At 39.2% G+C, this 19,618-nt stretch overlaps 1 protein-coding gene across 7 annotated transcripts in view; it reads left to right on the top strand.

The window, feature by feature from the left end:
- Positions 1-19,618, top strand: part of LAMA2 (laminin subunit alpha 2) — a 374,353-nt gene that overhangs the window by 95,728 nt on the left and 259,007 nt on the right. For all 7 annotated transcript variants that reach the window (XM_081856105.1, XM_081856106.1, XM_081856108.1 and 4 more), the window contains exon 4: positions 16,272-16,514. In XM_081856105.1, the coding sequence (XP_081712231.1) occupies positions 16,272-16,514 (243 nt within the window). The remainder of the gene's footprint in view (positions 1-16,271; positions 16,515-19,618) is intronic.

Raw genomic sequence — 19,618 nt, forward strand, 5'->3', positions numbered from 1 at the left:
AGACCATTGCCAAAAGCAGCAGCCTATGCCCCAACTTCCTCACATTTCTGGTCAGAGATATTCTTCTAGAAAAAAAAGTGCCGGAACTCACCATAAAAACTTCCCTCTTTCTCTTAGAATGGAAATGGCACCCACCTGAGCGGTGCCAGAACTGAGTTCCGGCTAAAAAAAGCTCTGCTTCTAGCAGTGTTTTATCAAGAAAGTTGTGTGAAACAAAGTCAGCATGTTGTGGGGTCCCCTCCTTTCTCCACTTGCACTTCATTGGCTGTTGCCAAAGCTTGCAACTTTATGATGTCATACCACAATTTATGTGGCATTGAATCCACAGAGAGGATGAAGGTGATGCTACTCCTTTCAGAGGTGGATACACAGTTGTATTGTGCAGATCTAGTCTTAGACCCATACCAATCTATGTAATAAAATACTGAATAAAACATGGGGTTTCTGTTTTGTTTGTGGTTTTACGGATGGAGTCAAAAGGACAAGATGAAGACATCAAGTGGTTGTCCTTTTTCTTTTTGGAAAGCTTGTGATCCAGTCATTACTAGGCATTTTATGGATGGGCCCTTATTAAAATGCTGTATCCTTTTGTACAACAGATTGGACATTTTCTATTGCTAAAAGTCATGGTCTGTAAATTGCAGGAATGCATTAGTGGCTGTTATTATTGATAATTATGAATGTACATAGAAAGCTTTTAGCAAATTCTAATGTTGTGGGGAATGAACCAAGAAAATAATTACAGTTTTCATCATTAAATAAACCTAGACCTTTTGGAGGAGTTGAATTGTATTTTTTGGTGACTATCCATCATAATAAAATAATAGCATAACACAATAATAAATAATAATGCATTTCCCCCCAAAATGACATCATTTTAGCTGCATAAACAGGAAAATATAATTATTATTCCATTTTAGGGCAATTATAGTGTTCCTTTCGAAAGCATGCAAGTACCATAAGCCAAGGTATTTATGATCTACCCTTAACTCTGCCCTTGACTCGGGATCATAGGGTTGTCTCCAACACTGTTGCTCGTGCAGTGGGACTTTCCCTTCCACTTCTCTCCCCCTGCACATCCTTAAAATCTGTGCCAGAGGGCTGGTGCAGCCTTCAATACAACCCATAGTTTTGTGGCTAGGAAATAGCTGAAATCTTATATGCATAGCAAAAAGTCAGCCTCCAGCACGTTTCAAGCTTCAAAATGGAGAGAAGGTTACAGCGTTTGGTGATTTTTAGTTTAGAGAAAAGGCAAGTTAAGGCGACAAGGTAGAAGCTTACAATGTTGTGCATTGTATGAAGAAAGTAGATAGAGAAAAGGTTTTTTCCCTCTCTCAGAACACTAGAACTAAGAGTCATCCAATGAAGCTGAATGTTGGAAGATTCGGGAGAGACAAGAGATTTATTATTATTAAATAATTATCATTTTTCAGACTTTGCATAGCTAAACTATATAATTTGCTCCCACCATGGCAGGGATGGCTGTAAAAAAAAAGGATTAGGCAAATTAATGGATGATAAGGCTACTAGTGGCTACTAAGCCTGATGGATATGTTTGACTGCCACAGTAGGAGGCAGTATGGTTCTGAATACCAGTTGCTGGAAACCACAGAAGGGGAAAGTGCTATTGTACTCAGGTCTTGCTTGTGGGCTTCCCATAGGCTTCTGGTTGAACATTATGAGAACAGATGGACCACAGGCCTTACACAGCAGGCTCTTCTCTGTATTTTTTTAATTTTAAAATCAGTAGGCTTCTGTCACAAAGATTGTGTGTGTGGGGGGAGATTTTAAAATAATGTAATGTTTAGAAAGATCTCTCTTGGAAGACTGAGATCAGCTTTGGACACTGCAAAGAGGAGTCATGAGCAGCGGAGGAGAAAGTCATGCAAATGACTCATGAGGAAATGCATAGTTTCCATTAATTTCCTTCAATTTATGTAAATGTTTCTTCCCCCAAGAAAGAGGCACCTGTTTTTCTCTGCCTCATTCACAAGAGGCTTCAGAATGTCTTTATAATTTCAGTGGGAGGTTCATGTATTTGTTTGTTATACTTTTTGTTGCAAGAGGGATAAAAGGGAGAGAGGAAAGAAAGAAACAATGACAGCACCCATTCAAAATAAGTATTTTATATATAATATCAGGTTTTAAAATGTACACAGCTGATTGACCATCTAAATTTTACAAACATAAAACAATGCCAGCCTTTCCTTGTCATTTGTGATGTGAATGTGATAGTTCATGTTTTTTCAACTTCTATTAAATGTTTCTCCGGCATTCTGGAGCCTCTTGTTCACATGTCTTGATCTGAAAAAAGCCCTACGTGAGGAATTACTTCATGATACCGTCTCCTAGACCTAGACTATAACTGAAGTGTTGGGAACAGGAAGACTGGCTACTGAGTGCCTCAGGTCAGTGCACTGGTGAATTTGTATAGGAAGTTCTTCCTTTTATCCCCAGAAAAGGTCTTTCCACACTGATTTCTGTTAAAGCAGAAACAACTTCACTTTAACAGATAACAGACAGCTGTCAGGTACTTGGTAGGCAACTTCCCCACCTGCACTTACAGGAAAGTGAAGCCGAGGCTGCTGTGAGGTTTTTTTCAAGAAGGCTGCAGAATGCAGTCCACCAGAGATACAAACTGCAGTTTGAAAGAAATCTCTCTCTCTCTCTCTCTCTCTCTCTCTCTCTCTCTCTCTCTCACACACACACACACACACACACACACACACACAGGCCATCCTTCATCCTTCTAAACTAATCAGAATAAATTTGTATGCGTATTCATGTTTGCCATCTATATATAGTACCTGTTTGATTAATGCCACAATCCTACAGAGTTAGGCATCTTCAGCTAAGCTGTTGAAGCCAATGCAATTAAATCGTCTGTCTTTATGCAGTACTCTGAGTCAGCAACATGCTCCAAGATCTAGAACAACAAAAGCTTGTTGAATTATCATGCCATGTTAAGGCTTATCTGTTAGCAGTATTGTTTTTACTGGTGGCCAGGTGTGTTTTCAACTGCGAATTGTGCGTGTGTGCACACAGCCTGCAAATTCCGGAAACTTATCTGTACTCAAGTTTGTTAAAAGTGCCAGGGCTATCAGTGAAGTGTGCAGCATTTTCATGTAAATATGTTTTTATATTCTGCTGAAAGCTGCCCCAAGTGGCTGGGAAACTCAGCCATATGAGCAGGGTATTATTATTATTATTATTATTATTATTATTATTATTATTATTGTTATTATTATTGGAGTTGGGTATCTTCTTCAGTGACATATATGTATTCTACTTCATCCTTAAGAACATAATAAATGCCTGCTGGATTAGGCCAATGACTCATTTAGTCCAGACCAGATACCTGTGGGGAAATTGCAAGCAGGACCCCAGCAGAAGTTCACATTCCCCTCCTGTGGTTTCCAGGAACTGGCATTGAGAAGCATTTCTGCCTCTGACCATGGAGGCAGAGCATAGCCATCGTGGCTAATGGCCTTTCCCAACATAGTGCCCTTCTGATGCTTTGGACTACAATTCTCACCAATCCCAGCCAGCACCAGCCTTCCCATGTTGGAGAAGATTGTTCTAATATGCATACAGACTTGGCACCCTAGAAGTAGTGGTAAGCCCCATAAACACTTCCCAAAGTGTTGGGAAGTTTTGAAGTGTTGTGGTAAGATTACACAATGGGAGCTGAGTCTTGGTCAGCTTTGCTCCTGTTTTTGAAATATAGTGCAGGTAAGCAGTTTATGGGAAATCGGGACAAAACCTTTAAAACTGGATGTTTGCAGCATAAATAACAGTATATGGGAATATCTATGGTCACAAGATATGACAGAATTACTATTGCAGCTGCCGTTTATCTCCGAACAGACATTAAAATTTAGGATCTTTGCTAAAGATTAAAACCGCTCCAAGGGCAGAAACATTTTATTGCTAACACAGAGTTAACACAAGGATGATGACAGCAATAGACCCTTTAAAGGGGATGTTCTAATGGTTGCATAGCTTTTTTACATTTGCAAATATATGGATCATTTCTCCATGATGGGCTATGGGGAAACTAATGAGTATTTCTCAGAATTAGGCTTTCATTGTTATAATGCGCTTAAATATGATTCAATACATTTCAAGGAACAAGATGTATATCCAGTGCTTTCTTTGGGGGGGGGTACGCAGGGGGTACGCATACCCCTAAACATTTTGTGAATCTTTGTACTTTTGTCCATTTACTGTATTTATTTTTCCTGATTTGAACTATAAAATGGTGATTTTCTTGAGTCAAAATGAGAGTACTGCTAAACACTTTTTTAAAGAAAAAAGCACTGTGTATATCTAATAAATGCAAGTGGGGAATTTGTGGCCAGAATATTTGGATAAAACCAAAGTGGCGAAGGCTATTCTAGATTTGACACGGTTTCAGCAGATAATCCAAAAGTAAGTCAAACTGGTAGAAAGTTTCCAATTACTCTCATAAAAAATGAGTTTCAGAAGTAGTTGAATCTTGTGTAGACTTGCTCCTGTTTTTGAAATATACTGCAGATAAGCAGCTTATTGGAAATAAAAATAGTTTTGTGTGTTTTTTTAAAAAAGCTGGATGTTTTCAGCATATATAATGTAATAATATAATGTAATATCATATGATATGTTATGATAGGAATATATGTGGTCACAAAATAATGGCAGAATCATTTGCCTGAAATTATCTCCCTTGGAGGTGTATCTAGCATAAACTTTTCATCTGCTGGTGAAGATAGCCAGGCCTTTGGAGATGGTGACAAAGACCACTTACTGTATTCAAACAGCAGTTTAATTTTTTACTTGGTTTTTTTTGGCAGGCAGTCGATGCCTGGGGAGGGGGGATGATGATCTGGTGGCAGACCTTACAGGGCCAGTCTTCTGTTGAGTCCACCAGTGGGGCATAAAAGCTTGAAGCAGGCATTCTGCTATCCTATATATGCTATAGCTCTGGCTCAAGGTCAATGGGCAGCGCATGAGTGTGGCCTTGCTGTGGAGCATCTCATTCTCCATATTCAGGGCCAGGAAGAGTTTGTCTGCAGACAGATTGGGCCGGCCTGGAGGTTTGGCCTTCCTCATAGCAGTTTTCAACTTTTGGGGGAAAACAGTATTGGGTTGGATCCTTAGTCTAAATCTTGGGGGCGGGGTGTAAATTCAGGGTAACCTGGTAAAGGAGTCCAGAGGTTGGGTTCTGACTGAAAACCCCAGAGAGGGGCAAGTGAATTGGCTGTGCAAATAACAAAGTAAGTCAAAGCAGTTGCGATTCTTTTTATATTTGATGGGTGAAATAAAACTAAGTCAGAGTATACATTTATTTCAGTGACTCTGCTCTGAATATGACTAACATTGGATGTTACCCAACATGTTTTATTTTGTAACCTGATCTGACTTTATTTTTGGTAATGGAAATCCATATCATAACCTAAAACATACTCACCAGTGCAGCACTCCAAGAGCACCACTTCATTTTTGTATCCATGAGTACATTTGTTTATAACCTTTATCTATCATGCTTACTGCAAAAAACAACAAAAAACAACCCACTTTCAAAATTAGGGTTATTTAAGAATTAATGAAATCACAATGATGTTAAAATGAAAGCCAAAGCTTAGTCCAACAACACAGATAAGCTCAAAATAGCCAGCTGTCACAGTGCTGTCAGGCAAGGAATGTCCAGAGTGAGAAATTAACTCTTTATTGTGACATTTACAAGTTAGGGAAAGGCATGTCCACCAGTCCTGTGTCTCTCAGCTACTCCTAGGTGTGCATCCCATGAGGCAGTTGCTGCAACAGAGAGACCCCGCTCCCTACCTCAGCTTGTGTCTCCCCTATCCCAGCTGCACACATATAACCTACATGTAACCTTTTGTTCCTCCTACTTCAGTCTTCTTCTGGTCCTGGGAGACAGTGGAGCAGGAGAGGTGGGGGCAGGAGGAGAAGGTATGGAAGCCCTTGACTCTACACCAGCCTGACCTCTCTCTCCCTCCTCCAGCACCTCTTCTTCACTCTCCAATCCTACAGCTTCTCCTGCCTCTGACTCCTGTCTCCTGGCTGCAGCAGGCTCCCCCCCAGATCACGGACCCCATCTGGCAAATCAGTCTCCAACCCCACTTCTCCCATTGCCCACTCATCAGTATCCAACCAGCACACTCCTCAGTGTCCAACCAGTCCCTAACACCAACAAACAGTTCGACCAAATCATAAGGGCACAACTTCTCAGCAGTCATATTTAAACCTTTTTGATGCAACAACGACAAAAATGCCATTCTTGAGTCAGATGTCAGTCATCACAATAGAAATGTGGCAGAACTAAAATGAGAAGCTCTTCTACTTCAGTAGAGTATTTTTACTTTTTCACAAGGCTTCATTATTCCATATTTAAATTCCTTTTATATAAGGCACATTACGAACAATACACCATAAAAAAAACTTTGTCAGAGTATGTGGCAATGCTGCTACTACCATGAGTTTGACCAAACTGCGGGAGGCAGTGGAAGACTAGGAGTAAGTACCATTGAATTCAGTAGGACTGATCACTGAGCTGGATTGCACCAAAAATGTCATCTATGCATTTTCAATGACATGACTGAGGTTTCAGAATGAACATTGGTTGGACTAAGGCTAATCTATCACAATAATTAAAGGGGTTGGGTGACTCCAGTACAGCTTGTTGCTGCAACTCCATGAAATATAGGTATGAAAAAATTAAGTCTCAAGTTGTTAGAAGCTATACATAATTCCTACATACATATTACTCATATTACAGATATGTAAGTAGCTATTCAATTGTATTTCTCTGTGTGACGCTGTTCTGCAAGCTAAATTACACAAACGGCTCCTAGCTAATGGATTTATTTTGAGCTAGAAGAGCAGGTGGGAGCAATACACAATGAGATTTCCTGCTTCATTGGCTAGCGGTATGTAGATTAATGATTCATTTCAGCACAATATGAATAATATTAGTGTAGTGAATTACCCTTTGTAATAGGATACCGTTTCCTGTGTCTTATGAGCCATTTGTTAGTGGGTATTGCAAGTTATGGAAGTGTGCTTCACAGTGTGTACTATACAGATTGAGGCAATTACCAGTGGAAATGGAATCTTGTGTCTTATCATGTGGACCATACTGTCTAATACAGGAAAATTCCTGGAAATACTTAGAGGGGTTCTTTCGTAACTCAGTTCTACAAGCTGTGCTGCCCCACAGGCCCCAGGACTGAAAATGGAATTTACAAAATCTAAAACACTGTAACAATTAAAAATTAAAAATTCTAACAGATAAAATGTGTGTGTGCAGCTGTAAATAATTGCTTAGCTATTCTCAACCACTAAACACTTGAAAAGGATTTTTCTTTTTTAAAAAAATACTTCCACAGTTCATCGAGACATATTTTCACATATGATTTACATTAATTATAAATGATGAATTGGAAGTTGACTTGAACTTCTGAACAAGTGTGTTGATCACAACACACGTTTGCAGCATAAATCTGTTTACAAAATATATAAACACTCTAATAAACATCATTTTACATTTTGCATAGACCTCTACCTCTATCAATTTCAGCTTTCTCTTCTATTATAGTTTCACCCTCCATCCTTTCTTCTCTTTTAAATGATTCATTCTTATGATTGTTCCAAAATTGCCAGTTAAAACAGAATTTGTGGCATATCCTGACCATTATCCATATTGGATCGGCCTATGTCTTACATATTTCATGAAGACATAAGCTACAGTTTTTCTATCTATTTAACAAAATTTATAGACTGCTTAATTTATTTATTTTTAAAAACCCACCTCTAACTGGCTTACAAAAGATGGACAGAGGTCAGTGTAATAAAAAAAAAATGTTTCAACATGACCAAATAGCCACAAAAGCCCAAATGCTGTTGACTTCACATGGAAGAAAATATTAATGCAAATTAATAATCAATTTTTGTAACAATGGTCAATGCAAGGGTTTCATGAACCTCCCAATATGCACATGTAAGGTGCAAAATACGCAAATGTAAGGTGTGAACTAATTGTGTATGGATTCAGTTCACAGGAAAAGCTGTGAGCTTCAGCATTTACATTTACAGTTTGAGGATGATATCCTTTGAGTGAGTGATCTGAATGTTCATTTTGTGTGTGTGGTTCATTTCACATATCTTCAGCAAATGAACACTTGCATTTTCCCTCAATCTCAGGGGGAATAGTAACCAAACCTAGAAGCAGCTGTTGAGATTATTGAAAATGACTTTCTGTGTGATATCAAGAGGGCACTTGGAACTGATCCTAGAGGTGGCAATGTGACATGTCTGGTATGTAACAGAATGTGCTCCTCCCCTCTCTGGGTGTGGCTACTTCCATAGCTTTGTTGTTGTTTAGTCATTTAGTCGTGTCCGACTCTTCGTGACCCCATGGACCAAAGCATGCTAGGCACTCCTGTCTTCCACTGCCTCCCACAGTTTGGTCAAACTCATGCTGGTAGCTTTGAGAACACTGTCCAACCATCTCGTCCTCTGTTGTCCCCTTCTCCTTGTGCCCTCAATCTTTCCCAACATCAGGGTCTTTTCCAGGGAATCTTCTCTTCTCAGGAGGTGACCAAAGTATTGGAGCCTCAGCTTCATGATCTGTCCTTCCAGTGAGCACTCAGGGCTGATTTCCTTAACCGAATGGATCGGTTTGATCTTCTTTTCCATAGCTTAGTGGGAACTAACTGGGACATTGGTCTTGCCAGTATAGGAAGTCTTCGCTGTTATGCAGAGCTGTTGGTCTATTGTTTGCCAAAAAATACAAATTTTTGTAGTTATCCAGATTCCTGCTGCTTCCTGGTATTAGGGCACACCAGTTGCAAGATTTTCTCAAACTAAGAGTCCCCTTTCCAAACCCATAGGATACTCCATTATCTCAGAACTGGGCCCACACCTTCCATAAGCCTGAAGCATTTCTAAGACAGAGACTGCAGGTATTCCTTTCACACCATGAGTGTGTGGTGTGTGTGTGTGCCAATTTAAGATAACGCTTCATGCACTTTAAGAAGTGGACTGTAATCCATAGAAACTAGTGCAACCCTCTTCTCTCATTATGTTTAACTAATATGCTTAGGCTGTGTTCCATAAACCAGTTACTTGAGAGCAGTCCTATACAAACAAGCTGCCATTATGCTGCCATTGCTTCCTTATCTTACTATCTCATTCAAGTCATCATCAATAGTCCAGTTAGATTGCATGTTGTATATTGCAGAGCTGGTGCAAGATTTGAACCCAATATTTGACTAGATTTACAGCTCAAACCTGCAGTGTCTTTTTAAAATGTCAAGTGTTCCTAGTTTCTGCTAGTTTCTGTAGTCTTTGTTTCTTACAATATAGGCCTGCTCTCTCGTGGGGATTTTGGAAAGGCAGCGAAAATGTCCCTTCTCCCATGCCAGGACTCTGACTGCTTATCTAGTCCTCAAGGATTGTTTCTCTCCCCACCCCTTTCCATTGTTTCTTTTCATGAAGCCACTCTCTGACAGTTAAGCTGTGGAATGGACACTGCAATATCTAGGGTATTCCTCAACTTTTTCAGATGTCAATAACTTGGCATAATTTCAACAAAGAACTTGTGGATTTTTTCTACAATTAAAGGCTGAAGTGGAGAGAATAGTCTATTGTCTATTCTATGCTTCAAAATGAGTTTGGTGTGCTATATTAATAATTACTGGTAGTACTTCACATTAAAATAAAAACCAGTCTCAAAAGAGTTTTGATTAGCTTGGAATTTTGATTATTTTCTGGGCTCTTTTTTAAAACACTCTTACTGCATTTTTCATCATTGGCTTAGCTAAAAGAAAGTGCTAAAAGTTTCAGATCTGCAGTGAGCAGAAAAATTAAATGTAGATCTTACTATCCTGCTGAAAGAAACACAATACAGATGATATCTAAGCACTTGTGGACTCCAGTCCAGCATGTTAATGGAATGAAACTTAATCCTAGTATTCTGTGCATACTTGGAAACCAGTTCAAACACCACACCACCCGCAAAAGATGTGGGGAAGCCTTGCACACACTATTCCTAGGCTAGATCTTTGCATCCAGAAAGTAGGTCTGAATACAGAGTTCAAGATACTGGATCAGGAGTCAACAGATTGCTAGCAACAGATTTAGCCAAGTAGAAGCTATTATTTGAACCACACCTGCCTGCATTTGGAACTAATATGGCAACCATTCTTGTTATAACATTTGAAATGTGCTGCATTCCACTCTTCTAAATGTCGGGGGGGGGGGCATGGATGAGTTTTCTTTTAATAGATAAAACCAGATGGCTTTGAGTGCATGGTAGAAAGTATTTCTCTTCATGAAATAGCTGTACAAGTGTGATTCAACAAATTTTTCACAAACCACCAATACTAACACAATATCCTTATTGTTCCTTACCCTTGCCTCATCAGATTTCTCTGACATAAATTTCTTTTATTATTTTTAGAACAGTTTAATTGAACTAAATGGAAAATAAAAATAAAAGCTATACTGTATCATTATATAAGTTAACAATTATATATACTTATCTAATATATACATATAACCTACTATATTTTGTATAAATGTGTTCCAAATATCATTATACTTATCTATGCAAAATCTACATCTATAAGCAATCCATTCATAAGTTGCAAGTGTAGTCATATCTTCAATCCATTGATTAAATAGAACCATACACTTATATTTCCAGTGCATCAGTATCAGTCTTTTGGCCATAGTAAGGGCATGAAGAATCCATTTACGGTGTCCAGTTGTCAAATTCCATATTGTAAGTATGTAGTTCAAAATATTTTCCTCTGAAAATTGTACACACACACCCAACACTGAACTAAATTTCTACCTAGCCTTATGTAGAATACTCATATGCCCAATGAGGCAATACAGTGATAAGTCCATACAGATCTGCTTGGAAGGCAATTCCAAACCATTGGTGACACAAGTAAAGCAGGTCTGATCCACATCCCTAGCTGCCAAATGGCATTCTGAGGGAGATGCTAGAAGCAGGAATGTTTGGAAGCCTATATATGGGAGACTAAAACCCCTCAATTCACCCAGGACCAAAGGTGGTTAGAGTTTCAAATGTAAGCACTGGCACATTGAGTTGAGGCGAGAAGTGAACCATGTAATGCAGAACAGATAGGCCCAAAGCAATAGAGTCTGGAGGTGAAATTTGGAGCAATATTTTTTAAATTCTTTCAATGACATGTATCACAGAGCAAAACACCATGTTCTTTTGAAATGAAGACGTGTTAATTCTGAGCAAACATAAATGAACCAAAGCTACAGATAATCCAAGTAAATGGTGAGTGATGGTCAGCTTTCAACCAGAAACTCTCAAAGATGTTGTCTGGGGAAAGGTCACAAAGCTCAGGTCCTGTTCTGAAAGCCCTGAGCATGTGGAGAATGTATTTCTGCCACATGGAATATCCACAATTGAACAATCCCTTTGGGGTTAGACATCAGTTTCAAAAGAGTTGTCCCTGAGCATGTGCAGAATGTATTTCCTCAATACTGAATAAACCACAGGTAGTACCAGTACACATGGGATTAAGCGCCGGAGCTTTGAGATAACAATTTATGTATTTCAGATAGGTGTCAGATACTTCACACAGCACACAATTATTTTATGGCATTCACTGTTGCAAGATGTACTAATGGCCATTAAACGTCAGTGATTTTAAAAGAGAATCATACAAATTTCACTGGGTTACTTTCATGCCCTGACTGTGGGCTACCTGAAGGCTTCTGGCTGGCCACAGAAAAAAGTAGGATGCTAGGATTAGTGAGCCTTTGGTCTGCTCCAAAGTGCTTTTCTTATGTCCTTACATTGACAGAGTGCTGCTATGTGATAGAAACAGGCAAGAATTTCCAGGGGTTAATCAACCTAGCTGAAAGCTGCCTCAGAATTCCAAATATGTTTGCTTGGTTAACACTTTGAACATGACCTTCAAGATGAAGGCAACTTAAGGTTTAAGAATGAATCACATCCTTCATTAGAGGATCATTCACTGAAGAGAGTTGTGTCAAGAAAAAACTGTGGCTCAGATTTTCATTCAAAAAAGAACAACCCATTGTTTCCAATTGCCTGCCTTGGTGATTTCAATCATGCTCCTATTCAATTTCCCTCCCTTAACTCATATGATAGCAAGTCAAAGGAAACACCACATTTCCTAGGAGCAATGCTAAATTCATGCTAGCCTGCCACCTTTTGCGAACATTTTAAACTCAGAGCACTGAATATAACCCAACTTTTAGAATGGTTGATTTGAGTGCTTCACAGTTCTCTCTCTTTTTCTCATCTAAGTACTATGTGACCCAATAATCTCTATGGCTGGAGTAATATAAATGCAATTGGACATCTTTAGAACAACTGAGCCATTTATTCCTTGCCCTCCATCCCCAAAAACTGGTGGCTGAAAATTGAATATGGCTCCCCACGATAATAAGTCAGAGAGGAGCTCTTGTAAAATGCAGTCGTTTCCCAAGGTATTCAAACAGGAAAAGAACCTTAAATTACCAAGCACTCCAAACAGACCAATTCGTTTCAAACGGCTTCATTTTGTGAAAGGGTAAAATATACTCTAGCCGTATTTAAGTTGCACTACATTGTTTGCTATAAATGACATCCATTCATCTGATTCAGTGTGGCTATAACTACTGACTTGAGTTCACTCTGTCATTTAGTGGGGAAATGAAGAGAGTAGAGGGTTTGTTTTGGAAATGTCAGGAAGGCGAGTGAGCGAGAGCTGAAAGACTAAGGAACAGCAATGACAACAGCATAACCATTTTTTGTGACATAGCTTGTTGCTGCCACTGTGTCCTTGAGGAAGTGTATAATGATTATAGCTAAGTTCCTGTAAGCAACTGTCACCCAAGATGACCATCAGTACGGTATTTCCTCCCTATAACATTCAGCAGGTTTGAACAGTCAGGTTCCAGTGTCTGTTTTGAGTCATGCTCGTGAAAATGGTAATGGCCCTTCTGAACCAGGACCAGGAGACCAGGGTTCAAATCCCCACTCAGCCATGAAGCTTACTGAATGACATTGGGCTGGTCACTCCTCAATTGTGATGTTGACTTCCTCCCTTATTATCTGGAACGACTGTGTGCTGGTAGGCACCTGCTATGTTGTGAAGGAGAAAGAACTTTGCTACTACATTAGATAATGGTTGTCTGTATTACACTTGGGTGATGTATTTCTGTTGCAGAAAGGGACAGGGAAAGGAAGGATAAAAAGTCAGATATGGGACACAAAGAACTGTCAGGTAGTGATCAGAGGTGAGTGTGGGACAATGGGTTTGATAGGACTAGGGTGATGTGAGTGAATAGAAGCAACCTAATTGGCTAGGAATCACTTAAAAGTCCAAGGGAATAGTGGCAGCCTGATGGAACTTCGTTTTGGCCTGACACAGTCAAGTAAGATGTTTCAGTATACTTTATGAATAGGATGTCAGTATCCTATCTGGGACAGGGCTTCTAGTCTTCAAGAAAGTGAGTAGAACAAGTTCTATAGCAGGGTTTCCCCCAGATGTTGCTAGATTACTACTCCCATCACCATTTGACATGCTATCTGGGCTGATGAGAGTTGGAGTCCCAACAACACCATGTAGCCTAACCCTGTTCTATAGGGGTGCAGGTCCTCCTACTGTAGTGCTCCAAAGATGGAAAAAATGGATTTCCAAGCATTGCACAATTGGGAATCTCTTATAGACGAATATAGGTCCATTAATTTCAATGACTCTTAAGTTAGTTGGATACAGCCCTCTGTATTCCAGTAGCTGGGATATAAAAAGCTGGGAGGACAATATCCCACTTGGTTTCCTGGAAATATTTGGCTGGTCACTATTTGAAATAGGACAAGATCAGTCTTTGGTCTGATCCCAAAGGACTCTTCTTATGCTCTACCAGTTTGTTGTGATGACAGTTAACTACCCTCTTTTCTAGCAGGCTTAGCCAGACAGACATAGATTCCACTCTGTTTGCTGCTAGGTGCTTGGAAGTCACAGTTAAAGGACACAGATGGTCAATAAGGGGAAATGCTCCATGATACAGCTTTATGCAGCACTAAACAGTACAATGCTCGCCAGTGGATAATTTAGAGAGTGAGGCAGTCACCCCGAAACCTTTCTTGAACACAGCATTAAAAACACAACAAAATATAAATGTTAGCTGACACTAAATTCATTTTTAGAAAGCTCTCAGAATTCTCTGCTGGGAAACCCCTGAAGTACTTAGTTACAGTAGCAAAGTATTAGTGTGAAATCTCCATTTTTCTCCTTTACACATTTTAATGCCAACACTGGAAAAGCTGCCAAGCTACCATGAAAAAAAAACTGAAACAGCTCTAATTATTTCATCTGTTCCACTCTGTAATTATAATATTCACGAACTTCAGTTGGTGTGAATTGGCAGAGTTCCAGTGAAAACCCAAGCTTTCACCAACTAATGATATGGAACATTGTCTTCTAGTTTCCCACTATAAAATTTTCTTTGTCATTCTTCATACTTCTTGCTATAACTCCAGAACTGAAAACACTAAGATTTCTGTTTACACCTTGCATTTCTTAAGAACCCCAGAAATGGAAATGATGGTTTGCTGTGGTTCTCCATTATCTTCAGGAGGGCCTGTATTGGAACTGGAGAAATACATGCAGCTGCTTATCTCCAGGAAAACTATGCAGATGCATAATAGTGTTTGGAGTTTGGATTTGATATCCCACTTTTTCACTACCCTAAGGAGTCTCAAAGCGGCTAACAATCTTCTTTCCCTTCCTCCCCCACAACAAACACTCTGTGAGGTGAGTGGGGCTGAGAGACTTCAAAGTAGTGTGACTAGCCCAAGGTAACCCAGCAGCTGCATGTGGAGGAGCGGAGACGCGAACCCGGTTCACCAGATTACGAGTCCACCGCTCTTAACCACTACACTACACCACACTACACCACACCACTACACCACACTACACCACAGAAGTGTTTCTTCTGTGTGATAAATATTGATTTATATATTATACAACAGTGTTGGAGAGGCTATCTAGAATGAAACCCTATTACCTTTCAATGTATGCTAATACTTTCCTTTATATAATGGATGGATTTCCAGTATATAAACTGTTGTTCAGAGGGCAATACCTATACCCCAGTCATCCAACTGCCCATCTTTGTGATATATTTTGACTAAGAGTTTGCTACATTCTAAATGTGAGTTAGTATCTATGAAATCCTTTTAATTATTCTTACTGAGATGTATACTCGTATCTACCTGTTTCATTTTTATCTGGGTTGTAATAAAATCTGATTTACAAAAAGATAAATTATTAGCATATTCAAAGCTTATTCAAATATAATTGTGTCTTGTGTATCAGTCTTGGTAAGTAGGTTAGTTGAAAATAAATCCTTTGTAAATTAGTTGGAAAGGCAGGTGAAAGAGCAAATCATAATGAGTGTTGATTAAATGTTCATAATCTGCTTATATGAGAGCAGTACTCATAAGCTGCAGGTAGAAATCACCAGCTGAATGTTCAGGGTGGTGTTTCTCGGATGAAGAAAGATTAAAAAGGCTTTCCAGATGGGATTGGAACACCAACTGGGGACTGGAAAATATATGGAGGGTGGTGTAGCTCAGCGGTAGCAATTTTGTGAGGTTACTGAAATTGTATTACTGTATTTACTAAATTTGTATTTGTATAATGGTGTGTGTGTGCCATGTCTTGTGATTGATTATGTGGAGTTGGTCTTACCTAGTCGCCAGCCCCGTATTTTATTCAAGTTGGCACCCTTGTGGGTACAGCACATCACATTACATTGTGATGGTTCTAGAACCTGAATCAGTGTTTATCTTTGCTGCCCTCTCCCTCTTTCATAGCCCCTTGACCCAAGCTCCTTCATATTAGCTATAGGAACTGCTAGGAGCTTAGTGGTAGAGCTTGAGCTTGAGGTACAGCCCTTGCACACTACTTTATATGCTAGGCATCTATCCCAAAGCGAGCAACAGCAGAGCAACCATAGAACAACAATAGAGTGCAGTAGTGCAGGAGGTTTAACACAGAGCGAATGTTCAGCTTCACTTCTCATGTATGGGATGTTGCTGTAAACAGGATATATGCTATTGTTTTCTCTGCAGACTTTGCTAAAGCCAAGCTATAATATCAAACTTCTTTAGAATCGGCATTGCTTGCTGGTAAATGAGCAAATGAAAAATATACTTCAACCAGTTATTCTGATATATATTTTTTTTCTTTCTCACATTCTCCCAGGTGTTCCAAATTGCTTATATCATTTTAAAAGCAGCTAATGCACCACGACCTGGAAACTGGGTTTTGGAACGTTCACTAGATGGTGTCAACTATGAGCCCTGGCAGTACTACGCTATCACAGACACAGAATGTCTGACTCACTACAACATTCTTCCCCGCACTGGACCTCCATCGTATACAAAAGATGATGAAGTTATATGCACTTCATATTACTCTAGGATTCATCCGCTGGAGAATGGAGAGGTAAGATGGGGGAGTACTGCAGATGTCAATATGCTGGCAACCACACTGCCCTCTGAATATGCATATTTTCCCATAAATTAATGTTTGTGCATACATAAGATCAGGAGTTTTCAAACATAGCCATAGTGTACTAAATAAAGTATATTCAGATATCTCTAAAATTTTATATCCAGTAACAGTGGCTATACTCAAGCTTTGCAACATCATTTACAGGCTGTGAAGTTAGGGAGGCCTCTTTATTTGATGCTTGAGTAGAAACATTTGCTCAAGGTGCTGGAGCAGAGCAAAAGGTGTTAAGCAGCAAAGTAGCATCTCACTCTCTTTCAGTGTCATGCCTTGGCTTGGTTCTCCAGAGTTCCCCCTTGTGAGCTCTACGTGTGCATCACATGTGGCCAGAGGGATATAGCCTTATGCCATATGGCCGAAGTTATGATCTCCCTGTGTGGCGTTTATGCAATTGTGTGTTGTGATTTAGTGCTGAGCTACACCCTAGCCTTTGGTCTCTCGTGGTGAAATAAATGGGGGACTGTTTTGGTTCACTTTCCCTTTCCAAAACAATGGACAACCAGAAATTGAGCTATTCCTTGATATTCAAACTACCCCAATCAGTATTACTGAAAAATAACATGCCAAAATGTTTTATATTACATTTCTTGCAAATTAAAAAAAAAGTGTTTGGTAGGCTAAATCGCATGCAAAAAATATGTATATTAGGAGAAACGTACACAAAAATTCTGGGCAAGCAACTGCAAATCTCACAAAATTGGCTGTCACAAATTTGTGAAAACCAGACAACAAATGTGTGATTTTCACTTGATCATCCACATCAGGTATCTAAAGCAACAAATCAAGGATAAACTTAGCTCTCAGTTCAGCATGCAGAGGGCAATATAGTACAAGTTGGTGGCATATCCAGTATTCCACCGACATAGCACAGCTTTTGTCAAATTCTGTAGCCTCTCAGCTGATGGATCTTCTCTATAATATTGGGCCCTAAGAGAGTGATCAAATGGCAAATGTTCCATTCCTAGTTTGCATTTTTGAATATGTCCAAAGGGATTTTGGATGTGTCATTTCTTACTCATATGGTACATTGTGCACAAATCAGTGATGGATAGGTAGGTGATATGTTTTGTGGGGAAATGAGTCATAAAGAGCTTCTTGGTTTTCAAATTATAATGAAAAGACTGAAATGAATGTATAAAATCAGATTTATATTTAAAAACATAAATGCCAATATGCTTTAAAAAAAAAGAATGTGAATTTCCATGTCATACCACAAAACTTGGGTTTTTCCAAGAATATTTTGGCATAAATTTCAGGTTGTGTTGTTGGGTTTTATGATGGTTTAAAATTGAAAATTACTATACTCCACAGGGTTCTAAGGAGTTTGCTGTTCTTTATCTGTGCTAGGATGCTAAGCTAACAATATTGATAATATGAAAATAGCCATAATTGTGTGAGCTTTCCTTTCAGCACTAATTAAGACTATGTGGTGTAAACGTGCAGCTGCCTTTACACTACCTTTCCTCCTCATTTAATAAAATTTCAACCTTTTCAAAAGCTTTACAAAGCTGGCATCATCACGTTTGATTCCTGCGATTTTCATTAATCTGAAAACTAAAAATTAATGGTAACCATGGTGATTTTTGCTTCATTTCACTTGCATTGAAGCCACTGTTATTTGCATTTAATTTTGTTCTTTATAAAAAGCAGTTGGTTTCTTCTTTTTAAGGATTAGAACTTAGTGCCTATGTTTTTATTAATCTTGTTATGTAAAATTATTCTAGGGACATTAACTCTTACTCTTAGTAATATCTTTTATTTTTCCTGTGGAAGATACAGGGCTTTTGTTTAACTTGATCTTCATTTAGGCTGAACTTTCTAACGACCCCATGCATTGCATTCTTCATTTTTATGATCCTTTTCAGTCTAATCAGTTAAATCAGAAATCAGCTCTGAAGAGCAGAGGTTTCTCACGAATTACTTTCATATCTGATGGAGGATGAAATCTAAATTGCTTTAGGTTCTCTCCCCCCCCCCCCGATGTCTGGTTCACTCATCCTCATGTCTGTTCCTCCACATGTATCCATATGTACACTGCACAGTTTCTGAGCAGGGTTTCTATCTACCTGTCACACCCTGTTACCCATAGAGCAATACATTTAGTAGCTTAACTGAGAATTTTTCTGTTTTCCATCATATTGCAATTCATTATGCTTTCTATCATTTCAATATTAGTGTTTTAATGACTTTTAATGACATGTAATATGCCAGCAAGTTTGGAAAACTCAGCAGTGGCCAGAAGATTGGAGAAGATCAGACTACATCCCAATCCCAAAGAAGGGCAGTGCCAAAGAATGCTCCAACCACTGCACAATTGCACTCATTTCACACGCTAGCAATGTTTTGTTTAAAATTCTACAAGGAAGCCTCAAGCAGTATGTGGACCGAGAACTCCCAGAAGTGCAAGCTGGATTTAGAAGAGGGAGAGGAACCAGAGACCAAATTGCAAACATGCGCTGGATTATGGAGAAAGCTAGAGAGTTCCAGAAAGACATCTACTTCTGCTTCATTGACTATGTAAAAGCCTTTGACTGTGTCGACCACAGCAAACTATGGCAAGATCTTAAAGAAATGGGAGTGCCTGATCACCTCATCTCCTGAGAAATCTCTATGTGGGACAAGAAGCTACAGTTAGAACTGGATATGGAACAACTGATTGGTTCAAAATTGGGAAAGGAGTACGACAAGGCTGTATATTGTCTCCCTGCTTATTTAACTTATATGCAGAATTCATCATGTGAAAGGCTGGACTGGATGAATCCCAAACTGGAATTAAGATTGCCGGAAGAAATATCAACAATCTCAGATATGCAGATGACACAACCTTGATGGCAGAAAGTGAGGAGGAATTAAAGAACCTTTTATTGAGGGTGAAAAAGGAGAGCGCAAAATATGGTCTGAAGCTCAACATCCAAAAAACGAAGATCATGGCCACTGGGCCTATCACCTCCTGGCAAATAGAAGGGGAAGAAATGGAGGCAGTGAGAGATTTTACTTTTTTGGGCTCCATGATCATTGCAGATGGTGACAGCAGCCAC

This window comes from Podarcis erhardii, assembly GCF_964252035.2.
Source record: "Podarcis erhardii genome assembly, chromosome: 3".
Lineage (NCBI taxonomy): Eukaryota > Metazoa > Chordata > Lepidosauria > Squamata > Lacertidae > Podarcis > Podarcis erhardii.